At 41.2% G+C, this 20,523-nt stretch overlaps 1 protein-coding gene across 14 annotated transcripts in view; it reads right to left on the bottom strand.

Moving 5' to 3' along the window:
- The window catches only part of LOC128253569 (serine-rich adhesin for platelets), a 44,529-nt gene that overhangs the window by 3,110 nt on the left and 20,896 nt on the right, over positions 1-20,523 (bottom strand). For 2 of the 14 annotated variants that reach the window (XM_052982038.1, XM_052982039.1), the window contains exons 6-16: positions 20,328-20,481; positions 19,052-19,328; positions 18,830-18,919; positions 17,447-17,653; positions 14,968-15,898; positions 13,695-14,090; positions 1,732-3,979; positions 1,413-1,644; positions 1,146-1,347; positions 806-1,040; positions 62-707 (exon numbers count right to left, since the gene is read on the bottom strand). In XM_052982038.1, coding sequence (XP_052837998.1) covers positions 62-707; positions 806-1,040; positions 1,146-1,347; positions 1,413-1,644; positions 1,732-3,979; positions 13,695-14,090; positions 14,968-15,898; positions 17,447-17,653; positions 18,830-18,919; positions 19,052-19,328; positions 20,328-20,481 — 5,618 coding nt within the window. Of the gene's footprint in view, positions 1-61; positions 708-805; positions 1,041-1,145; positions 1,348-1,412; positions 1,645-1,731; positions 3,980-7,380; positions 7,854-13,694; positions 14,091-14,967; positions 15,899-17,446; positions 17,654-18,829; positions 18,920-19,051; positions 19,329-20,327; positions 20,482-20,523 lie in introns of those variants that run through there. The other 12 variants (XM_052982046.1, XM_052982047.1, XM_052982048.1 and 9 more) reach the window with 12 other exon arrangements.

Here is a 20,523-nt window from a genome sequence, read left to right as displayed (position 1 = left end):
TATGATTGCAGTTATTTCAGATTCATTAGATTTGTATAATATATTATTTTTATACACTTACCATTGCATGAGCCGCTTGAGCTGCGGCGCCTTGTTACCTCCCAAACGCTTGCCAGTCTGCTTATTGATCACGGGTACAGGTTCCTCTCCTGTCAAATTCTGAGGCCCTGACATTGAATGTTGCTGCTGTTGCTGCTGCTGTTGTTGTTGTTGTTGCTGCTGCTTCTGGAGCTGGGCAGCACTCGGAGATTGTTGGGAAGAACTGCCTTGCTGGCGGTTGGAGCGTCGACTGTTGCCACTTCCAGAACCACCTGCTCCGCCACCGCCCACGTAGTCAATGCTGAGCTGGTCGCCCAGTGGACTTGTCATATCCGAAAGCCACTTGTTGACCTTGACGTCGTGCGGGGAGTTGGTCGAAAACTTGGAGCTGATCTTCATGGCCTGCTCCATCTCGGCCAGCATGTTCTCGTACGCCTTTCGCTGGGCAGGCGGCAGAAACTGCATCATCTTCTGCTGCTGCTTGAGGAACGTCTGCGGATCGGTGGCCATGGTCTGGGCCAGAAGAGCGTTCAGACTGTCCTTGGAGGACAGACCCCCCATTGCCATGTTCTGGAGGGCGCTCAACCCGCTGCCACCGGCTCCTCCGCCGCTGGCCGATGAGCTTCCTCCGGCGCCTGATCCAGCGCTGGACGATCCGCCCTTGGACTCTACAAAAGATAGATACATTTGATTAGTCGGAAACTCCTTTGGATTTGTGCCAGTCCTCGGGCGGTGAAAAAGTAAAAGCGCAGAGACTCAAACTCACTTCCGGGCACTGTGGTAACAGTGATGGTAAAGGGTTTCTGGTTGGACTGCTGGTTGGCCGAGGATTGCAGATTTGCCGGAGTAACAGAGACGCTTGGCGGGATTTGCGGCTTTTTCGAAGATGGCAGCGATGGGTCAGGGAAGGTTTTTTGCTCTTTAGCCGCCGATAGGCCGAGCACAATCTCATCCAACTTCTTACGCTTTTTCTCCTTGCCAATCACGGGCTCTTCTATGGTCTGTTAAAAATTAGGTTTAAATAAAATGTTTGATTTAATGAATTAAATTACACATTCGCTCAAATGACATCCTACTTAAATGAGCTGTTAGGGTATAAAACTTACGCAGTTGTTCTTCTTCATCAGTTTGTTGAGCGTGTCATCTAATTTGCTCTTGCTGCCCATTGAAGGGAATGCGGAACTAAGAGCAGCATGCACGCTGGACTTCTTGGAAGGCATGGAGAAGTCCTGCACTTCGCTCAAGTCGATGGCTCCCGCACTAGAAGCCGACTTCAGCATCTCCGTCATGTTCATCTTGGGCAGGCTGCTACGAGAAAATTTTAAAGATATAAGTACAACATTTATCTTGGGTTCTATTTTTGGTGAACTCACCTTGAGGACAGATCCATAGGTGCGCCCATCGAAGGTGGAGGTGTCTTTAGGGCGGGGACAGCTGGCTTGCTGAACTGCCCGGAGGACTGTCGCGAGAGCGAAGCATGTTGGTGAGCTGGGGGCGGCTGCATACCACTTAAAGCCGAGGAAGAATTGCCTCCTCGTCCACGGCCAGAGGAGCCAGTCAAGGCTTCCATATTGGCAATCTCACTTTCCCAGTCTTTTGGTGCCACTACAATAAAATAGGTTTTATTAGTTCAAAAGCTTTATCAAACACGGAAAGAAACATGGGTTTGTTTATGGTCCTTGAAACACTTACTTGTCGAACTGTTCAGCAGAGCGTGCAATTTAGCCCGTTCCGTCTCTACGTCAATGGCGATGTGTCGCTTGCGCTTTTTGCCCACTCCTGATCCAGCACTTGGGACGCTCATCCCGCCCACTCCTGCGCCTGAAGCGCCAGTCGCAGCACTCAGCGACATTCCAGGGAGCAGGGATGATAGGGAGGTGGCGTTTCCTCCCGCTGCCGCAGCAGCAACGGCTGCTGCCACTGCAGCATTAATGCTATTGGCATCCAAGCCGGGTAAACTAGTGGCCGACGAGGGCTTCGATTGGGTGACATGGGGCATTCCCGAGGAAGCGGACGTACCGGAAGTCGAACTGGCCACCTGCTGCATCTGCGAGGCCTGCAGGTGCTTCGTCACACCCTGGTCCGTAGTAATGGTAATCACATCAGGTGTTGTGGAGCGACGTTCCAAACTGCTCAGGTGAGGAATGGATTCGTGAAGGGCAATGCTCAGATCGGTGGATCCCTTGCAGCTGGCAAAGGCACTGTACTTGCTATCCACTGGCCACTTTCCAGACTCAACGCAGGACACGATGTGTGCGATGCGGCGCTCCAAAGCGAAATCCTTGAACCACCGGATCATGCACATCTCAAGCTTGGGCTTCTCCAGCTTTTGCTGTTTGACCGTGGCGGGTTGGATTACTTCTAGATCGGGGAAGCGCGCTTTGAGTTCGGCCGCCTGCTTCTTGCACTCTTCTTCTACGGCTTTTTCTTTCTCCTTCATCACCTCGTCATCATCGGGATCTGTAGGTCCAGTCACTAGGTCAAGTATCTCTTCATCTCCAGCAGGTTTCTTGGGGGCAGCTTCTTCAGGTTCAGCTTCTATTGGAGATTCCTCAAAGGCCTCAGCATCAGTAGAAGATTTTATATCTTTTTCCACATCTTCCGATTGCTTCTTAGAAGACACTTCTTTTGGCTCTTCTGCTTTCTCATCATCAGTCTTTGCAGCAGCCTTGTATTCAGATTCCTTTTCAGAAGATTCTGAATCTTCAGTGGATTTGTCTTCTTCCTTGGAGGCAATTTTATCCGAATCTATTTTTGAGGCCTCTTCATCAGCAGCTTTTCTCTGAGCTTCCTCTGAAGAAGTATTCTCCTTTTTCTCAGTGCATTTCTCTGTGGAGCTTTCCTTCTCCTCACCATTTTCAGCTATGGCTAACTCTTCAACTTCCATTTTGTCTTCGTTTGAATTTTTCTCTTCGGTTTCTGGAATCAAACTTTCAGCGATGGATTTATCCTTATCCAAATTTTCAGGTTCGCCTTCCGTATTTTTCTCTGAGACATTCTCATTTAACTCCCCTTCGTCCTTGACCTCTGCTTCAATCTTTGTAGAGTCTTCGATCTCAGATTTCTTTGCTTCGGTACTGACATTAGTGTCCTTCTTTTCTGAGCTTTCCAATGCTTTTATTTCATCTTTTACAGGGCTAGCCGACGTTTCCTTCTTAATGACGCTCTCATCGGTCATGAGTTCATCATCCAAATCTATGACCTCATTTTTGACAGAAGCTGCTTTTTCTGCTGCAGCCTTTTCAGCTGCTGCTGCTTTTTCAGCTTCCGCTAGTTTCTCTGCCTTTTCGGCATTGAATGCCTCCAGCTTGATGGTGCGCTGAATTTGAGCTTCCAACTCTCGAATGAAACGTTTTTCAGACTCTCCAAAACTAAAGTTAGGATCATTAAAGATGAAGGTTTCCGAGCGATAGAGTCCGTGCTTAAGGACGGCAGTAATCAATTCCTTGTCGTGACGACCAGGCTCCCACCAATCGGGTGTATCCGCGTTCATAGTGCAGAGTTTCAGGCGTTCTTCGAGCAAAGGATTACGAGCGACTTCTCGGAGCTTGGCGAGAACTTCCAGGCGATCCAGTATGAGCTTAGCGTGCTCCTTCTCGATTTCTTCAATGATATTTTCTAGACCCCGCTCCGATTCCGAGAGTTTCAAACCTGCCTGTCGTTTGCACATGGCCACAAAAACCTTATAATAATCCGTCAGTGTTTCATCGCTCTTCCTCTCCAAATGAGCCATTTGCTTAAACTTTGTCCAGTCAGGCGTAAGGGAACTTCCATTGCTGGATCCCATTGGTGTGGAAAGGTGTAGGTCCACACCATATCCTGTAAGAACTCGCAGAAATTCGTATTCCTCGCGACGGTTCCACTTCTTCGGGATGAGCTGCAGGCGCTGAGACTCGCGTTCCTTGGCCGCCAGTTCCATTTTTCCCTGCCGCTCCATTTTCTGTAAGAGTGGCAAAAAATTAATACAAGACACAAAAAATGTACTCTCTCCGTTAAATATAAGGGTTTAGTTCAAAAACCAATATATTTTATTAAAAGTTTTAGGCGTTACATTATTCAGACAAACTTTTAACTTTAAATTTGTGTAAGGGATCAACTGGCCATCATTATTCTTTTTTGTTATTTTTAACGTTAACTAATATGGATTGATTTTTTTATTGGTTCGGTTTTTTTAATAATAAATTTAAATATTTTAATTTTAATTTAACAAAGTTTTTGTCGTTCTGGTTAATAGCATTTTTGCTAATATTAGGTAAAAAAAACGACTACCTAATTACCGTTTTCTTCCAATTCCCAAACACATACTAGGAATAAGATAAAAACTTATAAAGTATGCCATGACCCAATAGATTAGGCTGAAGCCAGATCCGTTGGCATCAGTGTTCTATTAATTTTTACTTAAAACCAGAGATAAGATAATACAAACTACGCCGCAATTACGTTTATAATGTAAGTTTCCCAGTTTAAGGTATTAAAAAAAAGAACTATCAATAACTACAGTATTGTAAAGTATATAAAATATTTAAATTACAGCCTACATTTTGATAGAATAATTCATTTTCTAGTAGTATAATGATATGATATATTATGAATTATTCAAATGTACTACTTCAGCAAAATAAACAAGTGAAATCTTCAAAACAATTTTCAGGAAGCCATTATTTAATTTAGTTAATAATGATAAGAAAAAGTGTCTGTTTCTTGTTTCTTATTTTTTTGACTTGACTATTTTTCAATAACATTTATAAAAATTGTAGCAAAGACGTTCAGCATGTTTCTATTCCTAATATCCACGCAATTATCTTGGACTTGAGCCACCCCGTGAGTATATATGTATAATAACCATTTCCACAATACCCACACATAAGGAAAACACCCAATGCTTGATGTGTGTGCATTTTGCAAGTGCAAATTCATTACGAATATTTACACAATTTTGTTGGAAAAGAATTAAAAAGCGTCCGCCATGAACGACCCTTTGCCATCGCTCCACCCTTCTCTGTTTTCCAAGAGGGTGGGATGGTGTTGTTGTGGGGTGGTGGCAATAGGGCCACCCTCACCCTTCCTCATCACCATCACCGTCAACTCTATATGCCAGACTACTGGCTTTCGAATTACACACAAATTTTTGCGAAAGGCAAAAACAACAGAGAAGCTAACGGAAACACAAAACGCGAATGGCAAGCGCAAAATGAAAACGAGAGCGAGACAAAGGTGTAAAGAGAGCGAGCAAACGAGGCAAACGAAACTGGAAATACAATAAAATCATAATAATAAAAGTAAAAAATCCATTTCACACCCCTAATAACGCTCCGGTCGCAGGACAGAGGCCAAAGGGCGCCGGCGGCAGAGAACGAGGTGGAAATAGAGGCAAAGCAAAGCGCAATGAGCACGGGGACAAGTACGCTATGCTAAGCAATGGAAAGGAGCAGGCGAAAGAGGCCGCAACAGAGACGGAGACAAACAAACAAATGAGTCCTCTGAGTCTAGCAGCCAAAAGGATACCACACACCCACACTCCTTTTTGCCCTGTTTCGAACGTTTGTTTGGATGTGTTCCTAGTTAGTTATGATAATAATAATGGGAGGCACACACTGGCGTAAAGACAGAAGCAACGAAACATGGCCAAAAGCAGCGCAAGTACACTAAACTGTATGTATTTTTTCATAATGGTTATAAAAATTATATCAATTAAACAGCAACGGTTTCCTTTTTTTTACTACAACTTATAGGCTTATATTCCAATTACAAATTGGGGTGAAAAGAAAAAAATACCTTTAACCCAAATTTGAAGAAGACACAACCAACAAACCAAGTACTACAAGTACTTGTAACTGGGGAACAATGACAAGTGTTGCCAAGTTGACAAATAAATACAGAACCAAAACGTAAACTAAATGCACTCCTTCCAGGAATTGCATAGGGAATGTGGGATGTGCGAGATATTCTCAAGCGCCTGTGTGCTTAGGGCTCCAAGCCAAAAGGCCGGGCCCAAAAGAAAAAATGATGCCAAGTGGCGCGTAGGTTGGCAACCCTGTTTGCCTTGTCGCGTCGCCGTTGCCATCTTCTTCTTCTTTCCCGATTTTGTTTCTATAGCTAACGGCTTTTTTTACTACTCTTGCCACCCCATAACATCAAGCCCCCAAAAGCCGCCGACGGACGATGGAATAACGAAATCCAAAAAGGGGGACAAACAAAAACAAACGACAAAAGAAGATAAAGCGTATCGAACCCTCTTCTTCCTTTATACACTATGCGCCTCTCGCTCATACCCGTTGCAGGCAGTCAGACTGGCCTTCTCCGTCTCTCTCTCTCTCTCTCTCTCTACATCATTGCCGGCACGTTTACAGGATACAAGTGCGAGGTAGCTAGAGCGAGCGATTGATTATGATTATTAGTGGAACCCATATCCATTGCTGTGACTGTATAGCGATGGTTGCCACTGTGACTGTGTCTTGGACTTGAAGTCAGAAGGTAAAAAGCGGTAGGGTGATTGGAAGTAAGGGGGGCAGTAAGCAGCCGCCAAAAAAATTTTAATAAGCGCCGCTTCGAACAGACAACAAACAAAAAAACAACAAGTGCACTACTGCACACAGTGATGGTAAAAATATTAGGCTAAATTATATTCTTCAAGATACATTTTCATTTGTTGGAATTTTTTTGTAGTTTTACGGCTCAATGAATATTATTGAAAACATTTAGAGTAACAATTAAAGGCAATCTAAGTCTATCTTATTATTGACATTATATTCTTCATTCCCTGCTATATAATTTTTTGACTACGCTTAAATAACTGCTTTGTCGGTATTTGTCTCACACGCGGCTTAAACAACAAGAGGTTAGTTCTAATCTTTTCCGAGTCACATTCCGATTATAAAGAGAGCCCTGCTATTATTTTGACCGCAGGTGTCTGCGGAATCCTCTTCTTATTGTTCCTCAGTTGCCTTTGGCTTGACAGTTACACATGCTACTCTGCTACCACCCCACCCACTCCTATCTTCTTACCCACCCTTTCTCCATGAATGTGTAAAGTGGCAACGACGACGGCGACGTTTTCGTTCTTCGTTCATGTGAAATCTATAGGCATAAATTTATTGTTTTGTATTTTCGCTCGCTGCACAGCGAATTGAGAGCGAGAGGGAGCCAGGCCCCACTGGTCCCCCTTTTTCTCTCCCTCTCGCACTCTCGCGTTCTTGAGTCTCGTTTACTTTTTTCTTGATTTGCTGCCTGCACACATTCTTTGCATATTCTCTCTGCACTTTTGCATTCTCATTTTAATTAAGAGATGTATTATACGCCCGTAAATAAATTGTCATCGCCTCGCAATAGTTCGCAAGTTACCTCCAAATAAATGCCATTTCCATTGTTTACTGTTGTTGGTATTGTTGCAGTTGCAGTTGTTGTTGCAATTTGTGAAGATTTGTTGAGATGCTCGCAGAACGCGGAAAAGCTGCTGAAGTCCATGGGTTTAATAACCTCCATTTTCGGACACACAATAATATCACAGTCTCACTGATAATCAAAAATATGTTGAGCGGAATCGAAGCCTTACGGTTTCGTCATGATTATTGATTTCAATTAAGCACTAATTAACATTTATTGCGGCCCAATGACAACTATTTGCACGTAGTTGCTGTTGTTGTTGTTGCCTCGGCAATTACATTATTTCATTTCGTTTGATTATTACTCCCTCTCCCTCCGGCGCACTCGCATTCTCGCGATTTATCGCGTTTCGTTGTTCCCCGTCTCGGTTCGAGTTTCCACGAGCACTTGGACTTTTTACAACTTTACACCGCGGCGCTCAAACAAATAATGAGCGGAGCGCATTGCGACTGAAATACAAGACACACTCACATATAATATCGAATGCGAATCAGCCATCAAGAGAGACTCAGAAGAGAGGGAGCGCGGAAGAATGGGGACTAGAAACCAAACAATCGTGAGATTAAGCCAAACGCCGTTTTGGGTGAATGTGAATATGAATGAGATGGGCTAAAAATTGAGACTCTGAGGTGAATGAGCGTCACTTGCAACGGGGGAGAACGCCAGGAAGAGAGCGCCGCGCCGACATCGGCTTCGCGAGAGAGTCCAACTTAAAAGAGCGGCATAAATGTGAATGTGTAAGTGTGAACTGGATGGACGAGTACAAGAAGAAGAGCGGCCGCAGAAGGCACATTGTGTCAACTGGGTAATGTAAGCAAAGAAGCAGCAGCCTGCCACACACTCGTACTCGCACACGCACCCAAACCCAAGAATCGGGTTTTGGCAAAAAAGCCAAGGCAATGAAACAAATGTACCACAAAAACTGTTGACGACACATAGAGAAAGGAATAAAAGAGCGAAAGAGCGCGCGGCAGTCAAACGGGCACGGTGGATAAGGACAAGAAGTGGGGAAACGACGGACGGAGGACACAAGGAAAAAAGGGATAAAATAAAATAATAACAGCAGGAACAACGGCAGCACAACGAGAAGATGGAGAGGTAAAGCCATGAAAATGGATTAATACCAAAAGCAGGTACAAAATACAACAAAAGTAAAAAAGCTATCTTTGAGAAACTACAGTCGAGACTCTGTTAAAGTTTTTTATGTAGCTCCCACACCTTTTAAACACATTGATTTAATTGGTGAAAACACCCAATTCATTATATATGCACGTTTTCATTTAATAATATCCCTAACATAAAACATCTTTGTCTTAGTTTTCATTTTAAACCCTTAAATCTTTCAAAAAAAATGTACGGGTTTTTCTGTATATTTAAATATGCTCAATAAAATAAGATACATATTCAGATAAAACCAAAATGAAATGATGGAATGCTATAGTCACGTGCCCGACTATAAGAAACACGTTACTCTGTAAACCAAATTTAAAAATATCGTCAGCTACTGGCTTCTAAAATAAATGTTCTACTTTTTCTATTCGAAAAACTATATCGTTTCATTTGCTTATATAATAACAACACTAGTTCGAATTGTAGAGACTTTCAGTTACTTGTTTTATGCATATACTGTATTTAAGACGAGACGAAGTTAATGTACTCGTAAGTCAAATTGAATAAAAAAAAAACTACTTTCTCTAAAAGGGGAATAATGGTTAAAGATGTTTTAAAGTTAATGATTTCTAAAAGTTCAACTTTTTATTGATCAGTCCCAAACTGATTTTTATTATTGACATTCGGCAATTGTTTAATTAATTCAACCTTTGTGCCATCTACATACGACACACACTAGCACCGAGACATGGAAAGAGAGCCAGAGGCAGCCAGGGCGAATGATGGAAGCAAGGCCAAAGTGTGATAAGCACGTAGCCAGAGCAAAAACGAAACGAGATTATTAATCAATCCGTAAGATACAGATGCAGATACCACATGAGTGAGTGAACGAGTGTGTGTTCGGATACCGCACACACCGAAATATGTACATGCATGTGAACAGAGCGGATATAATCGTACAATCGATATGCAATGGAGACACATCTTCGGCAAATGCACTCACTCACACTAGCACTCCCTTGCAAGATCGTCGAGTGGAGAACGAAAGAGGTGGCCACAGTTAGCTCTTCTCAATCCTAAATTTGACTTAACTATATCAGGCAGAGAAAAGAAGTCGAGGCAACATAACAGGTAGGCAGAGAGGCGGCTCTCATTGAGATTTAAACTCGAAGAACGCGGATACGTATATCGATGGACTGGCCATTTAGAATTTTGAAAAAAAAAGAGTGACTTTTCTCAATTTTTTACGACTGACAGGTGTGAAGTGAATAATGCACCGACGCAGCAGCTGCATCTCACAAGTGCACTCAACGGAGTAAGAGAAAGAGCAACAATAAGACGCGACAGCAACACGTGAGGCGCACAGTTGCATGTACTCAAATGACAATGACATAATGCAGGCAATTGCTATTTATTAGTTAAAACAAATATAAATTTCTAAAACTTTAACAAGGCTTAACGAGTTACAATACATTAAATTTATAAATTAAAAGATACTTTCCAAAATTATTTTGATTTGTCCCATTGTGCGCTTTAAAAGCGGCAGCCAAATGCTAATAAAATAATAAATCGAATGGCAACAACATCCAGTCTAAAAAAGAGCAACGACAGCGGTCAGCAAAAGCATCCAAGCAAGTCGAAGGTGGGTCCGAAGATGGCCGCAAAAAAAATGGCAAAACCTACACCAGAGCAGTCATTCGGACGAGAGAAAAGCCAACAACAACTTCCCTATGCTCGGTGTTCTAAATACACGTTGCAAATGCAAAAAGGAATCAACAAAACATAGCGAAAAATGCTTTTAAGCTGCAGCAGCAGCTACAAAACGAGAAAAAACAATAGGGGAGATGGGGGGAGCCTAAATGAGCACAATTAGGCGGCTTTATCGAAAACTCGCGTTATGCGAAAGAAAGGGACAGGAAACCGAAACAGGAACAGGTCACCATTATCCCCATTTTTTTTCGCCTTCAAGTCACATATTGCGCTCGATAATTCAGTTCGTGAGAGCAGAAGCAGCAGCAGTAACAGCAGCCGCCTAAAGAGAGAGTGCCATCCCCCTCCCCTCAGACATTTGGGTGGGCGCACACGAAAAGAAAAAATTAAACATTGGATAAATCCAGAAAATGTAAAATTACAAACACACATTGGCGGTGAGGAAGCGGGACGGAGACAAAGACAGAGAGTGAGGCAAACTCGCATGGAAAACTAATACATACAGATGTGGCAGCGCAAGTACAGCCAACGTAGCTAGGCAGCAAAGCCAAAACCAAAACCACCCGATGATATCGAATGCCCAACAACAACAGCAACAAAACCAAGTCGTCGTCCACCAACGCCACTGCTTACGTCGCCGCAGCAGCAGCAGCAACCATCATCGTCACCAAAGAAGAAGTTCACTTCGTCAATACAACAACAACACAGGCGGCAACGGCAGCAACAACCACTTGGCTTTGCTCTTCTTACTGCTGCCGCATTCCTCTCCGCCCCCGCTTGTTCTTCCTAACTCCGTCTTGATCCTGTTGTTGTTGTTGTAGTGGGTTTGATTGATGGCACGCTGCCTTTGCCGCTGCCTCTCTGGCTTTTGATAAAGGCGGCGTTACCCATTCGGTGCTGACCACTTGGCCAGAAGGTGTATACAAAATCTGACAATTTTTACAATTCCACTAGTTCTGAATTTCTCGTTTTTGGTATTCTAAAACACCTCATATTCGAAAAAACTATCTTTTAAAAAGTGGCGCCCAACCAGAGGTCATAAGTATTTCTCGATGCTTTTTAACTAAACTTTTTTTTTTAACAAAGTTTATTTTGTTGCTTGTTGGTTGAGAGTTTTAAGAACTTTAAAAAGAAATTGTGTTCAAGGAAAAGCATAAACACTCAATTTCAAGAGTTTCTCAAAAGCTAACGAATAAAAATAATATAAAATACGATTGTGTTAAGTCACAAAACACTTAAATTATATTTGTATGGCGGATTTGGCTTGTATTTCTGGCATCTCTTACGTCTGCCACTACAGTGGGAATGCGGCGAATCAATGCGTCAGGTTGTACAATTGACTCCGGTTTTGCGCTTTGGCTTATAATTTGACCCAAGCCTTTCTGGCCAACCCGTTGCGCGTTCCACTGTGTCGCCCGCGTATCTGCTGTTGTTGTTTGTTGCTGCCACCAAGGGGCAGCAAAAAGCGAAGCAGAGGCAAGGAAACGAAACGAAAGCAACGGTTTTGTACTAGGCAGATGAGCTGGGCGAAAAAGGCGGCGCAAAGAGGTGGAGTTTGCTGTATTGCTGTTTTTGTTTCTGCCGCCGAGTCTGCAAAGTGGTTTGACATTTCCTCCGTTTTTGCCGCTCATTCGCATTCGCGAGATAAAATAAGATGAGAAAACAGGACAGTAGATCCGATGAGAGGACCAGGAGAACAGTCTGAATCTGAGCATCGTGTGCACCGCATTTCGGGTTCAAATTTGAGTGTATGTATTTCTTTTATTTTGCATAAATTAAGCATAAGTGTATTTGCTGTCGTTTCTCTGCTCTATCGCTGCCATGTTTTCGTTTTCTCGTCGCTCACTTTTGTTTGCCATTCGGTAAGACACACGCACACACAGACTTTTCACCAAAGCACCATGGGCACAACGACCACCTTTTGTGGCGATAATTAATAACTTAAGAAAGACGCCACATTTTCGTTCTGTTTCTTGAATTAAGTTTATGATACAAAAAGGAAGATATTTATAAAAAAATGGGAATGGTTCCGCCTTTTTTTAAGTTTTTTTTTTTTATTTAATGTTAAATTTTTTTTTTATTGTGAAGATAATTTATTTTTTTAAGATATCACAGTTAGTTTCTTTGCCTTGGTTTTTTTTTAAACAAATGCAGGAACAGTGTTTAAAAAGGTGCACAAAATCGATAATATGGAAATTTGGAATATCGTTTTAATTAATGTTGACACCTATTGTTTAAAATACTCATTTTTCAGCCTAATATCGACCTCATTTCTTGTTATTAGTTTTTTTGAGGTTACAACTTACACACGATTACATGGACACCATCGTCGATATCTACAGTTCAAGCTCACAAACACATATTATAAGACACTTTTTAAACTTTTGGGGAAAAATATACATTTTGACACCGCTCGATTTACGTTGCAGCAAAAGCTGACTTTAACAGAGGATAGCTTCACAGCAGTGCACTCTGTTAAATTTTTATGTTTGTAACATTTAAGATTAATGTTATTCTGATTAAAAATATATTTAACAACTTTTTAAAAATGGGTTTTGGCCAAAAAATGTGCTCGTTGGCCCCATAGTGCAAAGCACCAAGCCTCACACCTCGCGTTGTTTGACTTCGCTTTTTATTTAGTTGGATTTCCTGAGCTTTTTTTGGCTATAAATACTACCCCCTGGCTAAACAAATTTGTCGATAAATGTAAAGGTAGGGGCAGTATCGAAATATTTTAGTAAAACTGCGTTTGCCATGATTTCAACAGTTTACAAAATTAAATCGAAAATATACTCCAGAAATGAAAGGTTTGGTTTTCCGGTGCTGCTTGACTTCACGTTTTAGAAAAGGACAATTCGAATTTTTTGTATAACTACGTTCTTTTAGTTTCTTCGTTCCTTAATGGTACGATACAAAAATTATTCACGGCGTCCAACTGTACCGGAAAACCAAACGATCATATCTGGCGCAAATAAACGATTTGAGTTTGTAAGGTAGTGTAAGCTACTTCACTACAAACTTATATATTAACTTATGAACGTATTCGGATATCTTTAAATATTAGTAATCGGTTAGGCAAAATGCTAAATTCTTTCAATGTTTTTTCAACTCATGCAGGTTAGTATGTGATATGCAAGTGTTGTTAGTGGTCTGTTTTGTGTAGTGGTTTTTACATGTCAGTGTTTTTGGGTTTATTTCCCTCTTTGGTGGAGTTTATTGGACTGTTCACGTCCTATTAGGGCCTCAAAGGGTGGTATTTCTATATTCTGTAGGCTGTATTGTTCGGCCTTATCACCGAGTGGTTGTTGAGGATTGATTTCAATTCACGGGGGTGGGAGTGGGGGTTGATTAAAAAGGCAATGGGCAAGGGGTTGATTGCTCAGCCTGGTAGTGTAAGTCGTTATAATATATAGAGGGCATATATAAAGAGGAGGTACTCATCACTAGCGTACATTGTTCATGCTGACCAGGTACATGGCCAGTTTATTGATGTCCAAGTTGGCCAGCTGGTTGACGTCGGTGGTATTGAGGATGCTGAGCATCAGACTGATGTCGGCTGCGGTGGGCATAGCTGGCATGACTCCCGCTCCGCCCGAACCCACCTGCCCGGATCCACCACCAGATCCTCCGGTTGCTGCTGCGGCGGCCGCCGCTGCTGCTGCGGAAGTGCTGGCTCCCTGCGATTGCATCAACGCCTGGAGACTCCGGCCACTGCCATCGTGCTGGCCAGAGGATCCCAATCCGGAGCCACTGCCACTGGAGCTGCTCTGCAGCTGCATTTGCATGGACTGAAGAGTAGGCGTGGTGGGGACCGACAGCGGGGGCGTCGATGAAACTAATGCCTGGAGCTGTAGGACAAATAGGACAATCACAGAGAAAGAGTTGGAGGAATTGGTAACATTGCAAAATCAGCAACAAGATCAGATAACATGTCATGGAGTCGGGGACACGGCTGGAGATGAGATAATTGAAATGGTTTTGATGGTAAGGGGAGTGACGTATGATCCTTTGTCAGCGGATTTACATAGTTTTGTTGATCAGTTGTTGGCTGCTTGGGTAATGGTATTTTTTACCTTAAAACTTTGGATGCTTTGGATGGTGATCGAATTCGGTTGAAGGTTGGGCCCGTCATTCTGTCCCAGTCTCTGTCGACGGTCCGTTCTGTACGCTAACTACGGTGCACGGTTCGCAACTAACTACGGCCAACAGCTAAGCAACAAAACTACGTACTTTTAACACTGGACACTACAACATAATCATGAAACATAAAACAGGAAAATAAAAAAAAAAATTAATCTTCCATCTGGGTTAGGCAAAAAAAAAATTCAGAAGGTAAATGGGGCTTAAGAAATTTTGAAGTTATTCATAAAATCTGCTATTTAGGGCATTTGAACTTTAAGTATAACTGTATTTAAATTAATAACCATCAGAAACATATATATACACCGTCATAAACAAAAAAATCATGAGTGGAGAAAGGTTATTATTTAACATTTTAATATTTTTTTAAATTCTCTTCCAACTAAAGTCAGAGGGATTTCTATGGATATATCGATTTATATTTTGCTCGAAGAGCTTTAAATTTTATTATGTTTAAATACAATCATTTAACAGATATGGATTGATATTTTTTATACTGATAAAAATGACTATGAAATAAAGGTAAAGGGCAACAGATGTTGGGACACACAGGATTCAAAAGTGGAAATCCGTCAGTGGACTCACCTTGGCCTTCTGCTGTAACTTCAGTTCTTCCTTCTTGTAATTCCTCTGGTAGGCAGTAATCACACGCCGGAGGCGCGTGTTGAGGTCCTGCATCGACGGCCACATGGTGGTGGCATCCTCAACGGCTGCCACGGTGGGCGGATAGCTGCCGGCGACGCTCTCCTCCTCGTCCAAGCCTAAATGTGAGTTGGAGTTAGCATGGTCGGTGGTGATGTTAGAGTTAGCCGCTTTGGATGATGGATTATTGGTGGTGGTGGTAGTGGTGGTATTGGTAATGGTAGTAGTAGTGGTGGTGATGTTTGTGGTAGCATTGTTAGTGCATGAGTCCGCATTAGCGCCTTCAGCTCGGGCAATAGCAGCGGCATCTTTTTTGGTTTCCCCAGCAGGAGCAGCAGCAGTTGACTCCTTGGATTCCTTTTCGATATCTTTTTTCTCCGATTCGTTGTCCGATTCGCCGGCATCGCCAGTCTTGACCACGGTCTCCTGAGCTTCTCCCTCCGCCTCCGGCAAACCGGAGTCGGCCAGCTCGCGGGAAGCCGAGGTTGAGACTGGCGCGTCGTGCTTTTTACTTATTTCAGGACCTGATGTATCTGCCGATTCTGGAGTCACTGATGATGCATCCTGCTGGGCGACCGCCACATCGACATCGCTGCCAGTGCCCGGTAAGGCATCAGCATTGGCTTTGGATTTGTATGAGGATTCGGAAGCGGTTGCATTGGTGGCATCTTTTTCGCATTCCGTTTTGTCGTTGCCGCCGCTGCCACTTTTGCTGCTGCTCTTACCCGACGAACTGGGGCGCTCCTGGTCGAGGAGCGAATCCTTGTTTTCGCCGCTGGTGAGCTTGGTGGAGTCCGAGTCTTTGGTCGTAGTGGTGCCGTCGTCGTCCACTTCGTCGCCATCATCGTGCTTTGAATTTGCGTCGTCTTCGTTTCTGTGGTGCCACAAAAATGGTTTGAAAATTAGTGATGGCTCGCTGTGAATCGCAGGTTGTATATCGGGTGGAGGTCATGCCAAACGCAGTTTAAACGTTCTTTAAACACTGAGAGAGAAAATACACAGCACACACGCACACACACATTTAACGCAATAGCAATGGATCAATGTTTTCAATGTGTGCGTTAATACAGTAACAAGAAATTATTTAGAGCGAATTTAAAACATTTGGTGATGATGTCTTACAATAAAGCTCATTCATTTTTTCTATAAACTGTTTTTAGTATTTGAAAAGTATTAATCTGCTTTTCAGAGTACAAATTTTTGGTAGCATACTCTTTTAGTATCACTTAAAACCTAGTGAGGGTTTGCCCCTAAACATTTTTAATGGCATGATTCGCGATGAATGCGTGTGTGCGTGGGAATGGAAATGGTTTCGACTAATTTCTGTTGCTTTCCTTGCGTTTCCAAATTGTCAAATTTAATTTTGAGTGTATTTTCCTTATATTAGTACTTGTGTGCGGCATATGTGGGATTACTTAATGGCATACATGTATGGATGCAAGCTACATTGATTTGTATTTTTCTTTCCGGTGTGTTTCAGGACCAAATTTCTAAATACTTTAGTCATTTTCTAGGTGGTTTTTGTTTTAAGTTTTACTTTTATATTAAAATCTATAAAAACAAGGAAAGCAAACTTCGGCAAGCCGAAGTTCATATACCCTTGCAGCTATTGCATTAATTAAATACTTTTAAAAACATTTAAATTATGATTTACTTGAGTATGTGCGAAAAAAAAACATTGAAACTATGATGATTTGCAGCTCAATTATTAGATAGTTATTTTTATATATTTTTATTATTTCTATGGGAGCTATATGCTATAGACGTCCGATTTTGATAAAATTTATACCATAATTCTGAAATAATTAAACATTGCTATATGTCGAAGAACTATTGTCGTCCGATTTTGATGAAATTTAAACCGTAAATCGGAAATATTTTACCATTACTATATGTCGAAGAACTAAACAAAAAATTAAAAAACAGCAAAGTTATAATTTTTTTTCATTTATTTTTCCGATTGTTCCTATGGGAGCTATATGCTATAGTCGTCCGATCCGGCTCGTTCCGACTTATATACTACCTGCAATAGAAAGACAACTTTTGGGAAAGTTTCATGCAGATAGCTTTAAAACTGAGAGACTAGTTTGCATATAAACGGACGGACAGACGGACATGGCTAGATCGACTCTACTAGTGATGCTGATCAAGAATATATATACTTTATAGGGTCGGAAACGTCTCCTTCACTGCGTTGCAAACTTCTGACTGAAATTATAATACCCTCTGCAAGGGTATAATGAAAATCGAAAATTGTTTAAGAACAGTATGATAATGTCATCACAACTAAGTTTTTTTCAATAACATTTTTTTTACATTTTGATTTAGTCATGAATGGTGTATTTCAAATACTTAAGACATTCTAATTTTTTGATTCCTCGAAACACGCCGTATTAATTTTATTCGTTTTGAAAAGACTTACATCGGCAAATTCGTGACGGCCAAATCGTCACCGGCACCGGCGCCCACATGGGTGACAAAGCACAGATTGGGATCGGCGCGCATTTGACGATACATTTCACAGCCATGCTTGTAGGTTCCAACCAAAAGACTCTTATCACAACAAATGGGATTCCACCATGAAGATGGCACTTGATCGGGCGTTGGCGGCGGGCGAATGGGGAGCTCGCTACATATGATCATTTTGTTTCGTTTCGGTCGATGGATACATTCGATTACATTCAAATGTGTTTGGTGGATTGGGGGATTTGAGAGATGCGCGAAAAAAGAAATGCGTTGGTTTAGTAAAAGTTCAATTTGGTTGATTCAACAATTTAAATCGGTTTAGTATGAATGAATTAAAATAAACCAAGGAAAATTAAGAAATTATAAGAGGTAATCATAAGGAAACCATAACATTGTTAATTGCCAATTTGCACTACAGATTTATCACTACAAAATGCAGAAATTCATTAAAAGCATAACTCAAATGACCATTTTCACCGTTTTCTGTTTTCTGTTTTCTCTTTTTATTTTGGAATTCAAAAATTATAAATTAAATTATTGAACTGCATGTATAATATCGTTTGTTTTTTTTCGTATAATGAGGACGACGACTGCACGTGGTAACGATATAGAAATTAAGAGTAGCGTGGATTTCCCTATTCGCCTGCTTCACTTTAAATGCGATATATAGCGTGCGTGCGAGCGAGGGGGTCGAGCGATGACAATCGATTTATCGGTGGTAGGGGAATATTTGGGATATTACCTTTCCAGATTTAGATTGGTCGCCAGCTGCTGCTTGGCTTTTGTACTGCTGCAGTTTTTGGTGGTGATAATATACGTATAGATATTCGTATTGAAATCAATTAAATATTTTATAGGTTGGTTAAACGAATCGATATAAAACACAAAACACAGCGATAGAGGAGAGTCAATGTGCCGAGGATTAGTTGGCAAAATATAGAGTATGAAAGTAATGATGAATGAAAAATGTACAAATGGTAGCATTTTTATGGACAAGCGATCGAACGTACAAAGATAGTTTAAGTTATAAATATAGTGAGCGGATAAGACAGGTTTGCATTCCACCTGAACCTTGATAAAATAGCTGATTATTAAGATAATCAACTAACACAAAGTTCATAAAGAAAAAACTACTAATTCTTTGAAAACAGCTTACAAATTGGCATTAGTAATTTAAGGATATTAATATAACAAAATGTATAATTAAATAAAAAGTAATCAACACTCTTCGGCAATCAGTCAGTCAGTCAATCAATCAATCAATCAACAACAACAACAACAAACAAAATGATTAATGAATGCCAAGAGTTAAGCAGGTGACTTAAAGTGCCACGCCTACCTGATGGGCGTATTGTCCTTGATCTGCTGAACAAAGTCGCCAATAACCTCGTGTTGTATATAGTAGAGCATCCTTACGCGCAACAAAACCCTGTGAACATTTAAATAAAATAAAGAAAGTGTAAAGAAATGGAAGAAAAAATGGACCAAAAAGTTGTGTTAGTACAAGTCCGCCTCTAATCTTGGGATTAGCTTATAACAAGTTCGATTCCACACGACTCACTTATTGGCGTGTCTGCCCAAATGCTTTTTGTAGGCGCCCTCCAAATACGCATCGGCGTCGTACTTTTCCTTCTTGCTCCAATGATTGGGGTCGTGAATACTCGTCACTGCAGCGACCACAGCACTGGCACTGATTCCGCCACCATCCTTGTCAGATCCGTCCAGGGCACTGGACTTGTGAGCCGGAGTCGTGTTGCCACTATTACTACCGGATGCAGTGCCTGGAGCTGGAGTAGAAATTCCCGTGGATTCTTTGTTTGATTTGCCCCCATTTCGGCCTGTAAAACCAAAAACGGATTTACGAATATTAGTAAGTTTGTTTTTGTTTAGGCAGCCTTCAGATTGCTGATTAATCCAATTCGTTAGACATCTCATATTAAATGTAAAATGCAAATCACTTTGCAGCTCTACTGGTTTTTTGATAGTTCCGAAAAAAATTTTGCTTACATATATACAGTTGGATAGATTATTGTAAAATTATGAACTAAAAATCTTGTACAAAAAGCTATCATTTTCGCTTGGACTAAGTCAACATGTCTTAAGCGAAGTTTTGCTTTGTAAATTTGAAAAATTTATGTATCTAAATATATGTATTAAATAGCACTATTATATTTTAAAGGTTAGTGGTTGAAATTTTCTGTTAAAATTCGGTTTTATTATCACAATAATAGCAAAGACAATTTAATTTGTAATTAGTAAAGTTTCGCCAAAAAGCACTGAAAACATATATGGTATGAACAGTTAATATTGATATAGAATGTTATTTTAAAACTAAGGTAAATCAATAAGTACATAAAAATAAGATTTAATATGGTAAAAGGCATACAATTGCATGGCAACAAAACATACACACACTTTTCTTAGTCATGTCGAGTTCAAAGGTCATTATAAGTCACAGTTTTAGGTCCGTTTCGAAGTCTTTATTGAGAGATTGGATTCCAGATTGAAGTAAGCTATTGACTAGGTAGAAAGGTAGATCAGTGAAAACACTGGGAAGAATAATTAAAGGCCATTAGGCAGACCCGAACACACTACACAAATAAAATTAGGTTCGTGGACTGATTATCTAACATTTACGGATACGCATATTTAAAAACCACAAATAAAATTAGATAGTTAGTCCAGAGCCTTATACAGATTGTGGGTAAGAATTTTGTACATAAAATTGGTTCGTTGGTTATTTTTATTTTGGAGCAGCTCGTTGTCTTATTTATTTTTTATAACTCTCTACGTCCGTGCATCAGTTGGAGTGTGCGTGAATGTATATTTTACCATACCTTTGGCATTCCTACCTCGTGGCACCAAGTTGTGTAGGCCACTATGATCCCTGCTGATCTTCTGCACCTCACCGTCCTCCGTCGGCGTGATCAGGTCCCAGATAAACGTCTTGATTTTCTCGTCTCCCTTGTAGACCTGCAGACAGTAAAGGAGCTGCAAGGAGTATAGAAATATATTTGTTTACGCAAGTCGAAT

The sequence above is a fragment of the Drosophila gunungcola genome, assembly GCF_025200985.1.
Source record: "Drosophila gunungcola strain Sukarami chromosome 2L unlocalized genomic scaffold, Dgunungcola_SK_2 000052F, whole genome shotgun sequence".
NCBI classification, from domain to species: domain Eukaryota; kingdom Metazoa; phylum Arthropoda; class Insecta; order Diptera; family Drosophilidae; genus Drosophila; species Drosophila gunungcola.
This window is presented reverse-complemented; position numbering and strand designations above follow the sequence as displayed.